The sequence below is a fragment of the Morone saxatilis genome, unplaced genomic scaffold (genome assembly GCF_004916995.1).
Source record: "Morone saxatilis isolate NCDOM2014 unplaced genomic scaffold, NCSU_SB_2.0 Contig3, whole genome shotgun sequence".
Lineage (NCBI taxonomy): Eukaryota > Metazoa > Chordata > Actinopteri > Moronidae > Morone > Morone saxatilis.
The window spans coordinates 1,863,256-1,869,987 of record NW_023339873.1 but is presented as its reverse complement, the minus strand read 5'-3'; the positions used below and the strand labels follow the sequence as shown (position 1 = coordinate 1,869,987).

General features: G+C 38.5%; 1 protein-coding gene across 1 annotated transcript in view; it reads right to left on the bottom strand.

Annotated features, from left to right (window-relative positions):
- Positions 1–6,732, bottom strand: part of LOC118336871 (nesprin-2-like) — a gene marked incomplete at its 5' end in the record, with an annotated part of 24,689 nt that overhangs the window by 9,433 nt on the left and 8,524 nt on the right. Inside the window, 3 exon segments of the mRNA XM_035673630.1 lie at positions 702–863; positions 973–1,195; positions 6,616–6,732. Coding sequence (XP_035529523.1) covers positions 702–863; positions 973–1,195; positions 6,616–6,732 — 502 coding nt within the window.

Sequence of the window (6,732 nt, the reverse complement as noted above, 5' to 3'; positions counted from 1 at the left end):
AAACTCAAATTGGCTTTGGGGCACTGCTGGTATTGTCATCTAATAGGAGCGCAACAGCAAGGTATATATGCAATATTTATGAATATATTTCCATTATTAACATTATACCTAACAAAAAATGCAAACACTGATTTAGATTGTGCCTTGGTACCCTGAGATCAGTGCTGACTTTTACGTTTTTTTAAGCTATAGCAATCAATTTGTAAGGTGATTCTATTGTGGACATGAACAGCATCTCCTCCCCTCCAACTTACCTCAGCCTATTTAGTACGAGTAGACATTTTGACCATTATCCATAACGGTTCAAGGTTTTTCTGTAGTTTAGAATGCGAGTGCTTCAACCGGACAGGCCAATACTGATCTGGATATTATGGCGCTATTATTATCATTACACTATATAACTCCACAATGAATTCAGCCTCCTCTGCTAATTTCTTCTTTATCTGCTGTCTTCCTTCCCTGGATAGATTACTTTTAATTGAATACAAAAGACCAAGTACTGTAATACTGACAAACAAAATGTATTACTCTACTGTGGGATAGACACAGATAGATAAAATCTATCCAATCAGGTGGTAGCACCCTCTATAAGTGAGTAGTGATTGTAAGTGCTACAGATTTGCCAAAATGGTACTGTTCTTGAATGAATGTAGTATGTCTACTTTACCTGGGTTCAAATTGGGGCTCAGCCCTAAAGTTACCTGATTCCTCTGTAATGTCACTGGTAATTGAGCTTCCTCCAGCAGAGCTCCACTGCTTGCTCTCCTTGAAGAGCTTTCGCCTCTTGGCCCAGTGGTCAGAGCCACTGGTGTCTGCATCTTTATGAACCACAGGCTTCAGGTGCTCTTTGGCATCTAAGGAAGCTGGAAATGGTGATAAACCGTCAATAGGTGAGTTTTATGTAAATATTTACCTGAAAGTAGCTGTTCAATATTTATTTGAAAGCATCTCACAAACACTACTGTGACTTACATCTGGATACAATCAGTTTATCTGCCTTGTCAATTTTACTGTCTTTTAAGTGGATTTCTGTGTCTGTAGAATCTTTGGCAGGACATGATGCAGTGACTGCAGGTTTGTTAGAATCCTCAATCAGTGACGGAGAATGGCCGGTATTTCCTGTTTTTTCACCAGATGGTTTAGTTTCAGTCTCTTCTGTAATTTCATTTTTGTTAAATGAATGAGCATTCATGTCCTGCAAAGGGGACATGCAGGGTTTTTTCAAACAGGACTTACTATGTTCGGGTAAAACTGAGACTGAATCCTCTTGGCTTGCATTTTCAACCATATTGTTCTGGAATAATATTACAGGATGGCTCCGTATCATTTGCTCCTCTGAGCCACTGCAAGATGGAGGGATGACTTGTATAGAGAGGGCTCTTCGACAGAGCCCCTCTGTAAGGGGCTCTGGACTGTGATATTCTACTTCCCCTATTTCTTGGTCAAATCCACTGTCTGCTACTTCAGTTTGATCAACTTTATATCCATCATCAGTGTCCAAACTTTCCATGTCCTTACAAACATTCTGTTTTATGTCTTGTTGTCTGAGATCTTTACAATGGTGTCTGATGCTGCTTCGTCTTCGACATTGTTCGATGACAGAGAACACATCATCAGGATTATCCTCAGAGCTGGTCATATAGGATGGACTGAGCAATGATTGCTTTCCATCACGCATGTTTGGGATTTCTGGGACAGGTTTAGAACTCCCCTTGCTTTGTGAAGAATTGTAATTTCCTATTCCAAATGTAGAAAACCGGTCATTGCCCTGTTGAATATTTCCCAGTCTGTCAGTTTGGAGAGGAAGCGAGCCCATGATCAAAGAAGAAAACGATTCACTATAGGACAGCAGGAGATCCTCTTGCATTAATCCTAGACTCTTTGACATCCCAGGAAATGTTTGGCGTCTTTTCTTTGGTAATGAACATGCTCTGTGTTCTACAGTGCCAATGCTATTGTTTCTAATCCAAGATTTCCTCTTTTGGTAGTTGATGAAATCTTTGGTGAAGCTGGACCTGTTAGTAGACAAGGAGGGTATCATGAGCATGGGCTCATAGCTGTCAGATTCTGATAATTGATCAAATGAAGGTGACAGATCGGCTGTTTCCTCTGCTTCTACAGGAAATGGGCATCCAGATTCTTCATTATGGTTTATATTAGGTGTCGGATGGAATTCCCTTTGCTGTTTACCAGTAGGACTACAAGCACCAATTCTACAGGAAGCCAGGTCATGCGTTAGATCCTCTATAGTGTTATATTTGATGTCTGCAAACTCTCGGGGTGGAGGAATGTCCCAGAACTCATCAGTACTGACTCTTTTACGGAAAAGGTTTCTGTTCTCTTGAGGTTTGATATTTAACAGTGGATGAGTTCCCAACATTAGTTGTTTGTGATCACTACAGCCTTGAGAGTAGTTCGGATTGTCCCATATTTTGGTTGGACTGACAGATTTTGAATCACAATGTGCCTCTGTTGGCTCATTCATACTGCCAAAAGTAAATCTGTAACTTGTGTTTTGATTTCCATTGGGATTGGTTACATGTTGTGGTGGCTGCTCAGATGACTCATTGTTTGGTATCCATGTCCTCTCACATTTGCTATTAAAAAATTTCTCTGGACAGTCCCCATTTTCATTTATGAAAACAAATGTGGTCTTGATGCCAGAAGTATTCAGTTGTAGAATTTCTTGAATTTCAAGTTTCATAAGTGACCCGGAGCAGTTTATCTTCATAATGTTAGTAACTGCTGTTGACAAGTGGGTTGGATTTTCAGATAAGGGTTCATGTGACTGCTGAAACATGATCTTTTGAGATGAATCCTCCATGTCACTGACTGACACTGACGTTACTATCTTCACTCCCTTCTCTTTGTCCTCTGTAGTTTTTGTATAAATACTCCTTTGGTTTGGAAATGAATTCACACAATAATCTTGTTTAAATCTTTTCTCCTTTGGTGGAGCATTGTTGTATTTCTCCTCATCTTCAGATCCTGACAGAACATTTTCCTTTCGAAGAGAATCTGTTTCACCCTTTTCAACAATATCGTCTTTGTAGCTGACACTGTTGCTTTTGTTCTGCTTTTGAAAGATGTATGGTGACACACTCTCTGAAAGTACAAAAAAAACCTTTATGTTAAATATATTAAAATAATGATGAGCAGTTATCTCTTGGGAATATTTGGGGATTTAGATGGAAATGTTTTCATATACATATTAAGTATTGTGACCACAGTTATATTACAAGCTTTGATCTCATAGGTGCATTTATAAAGGTTTTACAGATACATGCGTTTAAAGGCACAGCCAATCAAAATCACCCATGCAGGCCCCAGTCTGATTTTACAGGTTCTGATTCTGTACACTACAAATGACATATGATCTAGGAATCTATCTATCTATCTATCTGATTGACAGCAAATGCTCCATGGACAGCAGAGGCGAGCCTGAGTAATTTCTTTTAACTTCTTAAAAATTCTTAAAACTTCTATAAAACCCAGTATCCAGTCTACTGGTCTGAAGAAGTCCAAATATAGGTAAACTGAATGCAGGTGTGGGAAAAATGTGACTCAGCTAAGTACAAGATTAACCTCACTTTACCCTCCCCTCTGTCCAAAGCTCCAACTCACGTTTACTGCTGCTGGAGCTCTTTCTCCTGCTGTTTCTTCTCCTCCCCCTCTTGCTCATTCTTAAATCCACCACAGCCTCACATTAACTGCAAGACAAGTCAAAGAAAATACAGTGTTTCACCATAATAAACTTGATGTTTTAAATGTAATCTTGCTTGACCTCACTTTGTAGTGAATTCTGGCATACACGTACTAAAAAGAAAATATTTTATACTCTCACTGTAAGAAAGGGAACATGAGCTAGAAAGTGGAAATGAGGGTTCCTATAAGACAACATCCACAATTTTACATCAAAGTGTATACACTGCAAATGGGTCAATTGAGGGTAAATAATGATGACAACGCCAATAATACTAATATTTCTACGAATAATAACAATTACATGTACCGTTTTCTGTGCCAGTGATGGCCTAATATTGTTTTTCACATCCTTGACATGAACACAGTTCTTGGGAAAGCACTGATCAGAAGAATATCTAAGTAAATGTTTCAAACACATTTACAAAGCTAAACTGTCAGCAGATGAACAGATTGCTGATTAAGCAGGTGGTCTAAAGAAAACGATTAATTATGTCTGAAGAACACTGGCTATTAATAGATACAACTGGAAAATATCTTAATGTTTAATAAGTACAACATTTATACAATTTATGTTCTTACATTTTAATGAGAAAAACAAACTGGTTATTTCCAAATAACAAGAGAAGAAGTTCACACGGTACAGATTTAATTCTTAAAATTTAGAAAAACTATAAATAAAGTCAATCTGATGCTCTCTGAAAAATTTGCAGATGAGAGACTACAGCTGGTAAGTTACTATGTCATTGCAATGAATGTTAAAAAGCTTAGATCTCTTGGGGTCATATTGACCAAGTGGATAATATTTTGCTAATGCCTTCAGAAACCCAAATAAACAACTGATTTACCTTTTTGGTTCAAGTCTCGGTGGGTGCTAAACTGACCTTTAGGTGTCAGTTACGAAGAATACAGGCAGACCGACAGTCTGTGAGCAGCTGCTACCTTACCACACTGTCCACATTGTCTGTACGTCTCAGACTGCTCCACTTCTTATTGTTTCTATTCTCAACCTAAAGCAGCTTATTACGTTTAATCTCATGAGCCACGGGTGATGTCATTGAGAAGCTTGTTTATTCAGTTGTAATACGTTTCCACTGGCAATGAGGGCAATTGAGATAAAAGATGATATCAAAAAATGCTGTACTTGTATGTTTAAATGTGTTTAAATACGAAGTGGCTGCACTTATATACACTGTGTTCCAAATTATTATGCAAATATGATGATATGTTAATAAAAAAACATTAGATTTTTGTTTTTCAATGAAAGTTTTCAATTGTGCTGCTTCCCATGTCTGTTTAGATCACTGACATCAATCTCAGACAGGTTTGTCTTTATTAGTTTGCCAGGTGAGCCTAATTAACAGGAAACTACTTAATGATGTTGTTCCACATTGATTAAGCAAAGTCACTGGAAAAAGATCTTTCTGCAGATGAAAAGCGTGAGAGTAGGCTGCATCTTTCAATAGGTATGAAATTCACTGGATATTTCACGAAATATTAAGAGAGATATACCACTTGGGAAAAGATTTTGTCTGATTCAGAGGCACAGGACGGGTGTCGTTCAAGGAAAGTTTCTGTAAGGCTAATTCATCGTATTAAGAGAGCAGCTGTGAAAAAGCCACTGATGAGTAGCAAACAGGTATTTGAAGCTGCTGGTGCCTCTGGAGTCCCAAGAACCTCTCGATGCAGGATCCTCCAGAGGCTTGCTGAAGTGCATAAAGCTGTATTTCGGCCACCCTTAAACAATGCCCACAAGGAGAAACAAAAAAAATACATGAAGACTAATTGTCTAACAGTTTTATTCACTGATGTATGCCGTGCTACACTGGATGGTCCAGATGGATGGAGTTCTGGATGGTTGATGGATGGCCACCATGTCCCAACAAGACTTATTCTTTAAAGTGAAAACTTAAGTATTTTTCAACCTGGATCCTATTTTACAATGTTTTTTACAACCTTTGTTGAAATTGGTCCAATATTGAGCGAGAGCACCGTCAATGTACGTCCACTAAAAGTGCTTATTTTGCTACTGAACAGGTTGTTCCTTACGGGTTCCTACAGAGACCGACCTTTTTATTATGAAGAGTAAGATCCTTTTTGTTTAACCAGAAACATCAGTTCTATATCTCTGTTTAAAGCCACTAAACTCCATTGACAAAGACAGTACAGTTTTACCTTGCAGAACACTGGAGTTGCTGGTCTCCCGCCATCTCGATCAGTTAGCTAGGGTCTGTTATTGTGTGACTTAACCTTTTTAAACACGGGAACACAAACCACCAAATTTCCTGATTACAGCTTTGCGGCTGCCGGATGCAGCGCTTTCACTCAATAATGGACCAATTTCAAAAATACACAAGTTTCCCTCGGCCTCCTTTAATTTCACTGCAGTCTGGAAATCAACTTGCAAGGACCTGAAACTTCAGTAAACACTGGCAACACAGATGAGCGGGGACTGTGTTGAATGAGGTTGTTCGAGGATGCTCTGAGATCTGTTCTTTATTTTAAAAAAACAAACATTTGTTATCAGTTTTTGGACAGATGGAGTTTGTTGGGAAGGCCACCACAAAGAAGTTTTCAATAATTCAATAATCTTTCTTCTTTCTTACTTGCGGCTGCTGTAATATGTTTTGACAACATAAATTCTGAGAGAAAATAAAGCTGGAACATTGTCGATTATCGCACCTCAAAGTGTGTCATCATATTAAGCTGCAGTAGGTAATTTTTATAAAAATAACTTTATGTCATATTGTTGAAACTTTCTATATATCCTGACAGAAGTACATTAGACAGATAATCTGTGATAAAATCTGGTTCCTCTGGCTCCTCTTAGTGCTCCTAATAGTATTTACAAGAATGCACCGGGCCAGAACGAAAAACAATCAATCAGAGCCAGTTATAAAAGTTACCTACTGCAGCTTTAAAACCATAACTTTTCAATAAATAATTCACTGACACGGATAGTGAACAGCCGTTATTACCTGACAGAGCGCTGAAGAAGGTGGCGTCCTCGTCATCCTCGTGCGACGACGA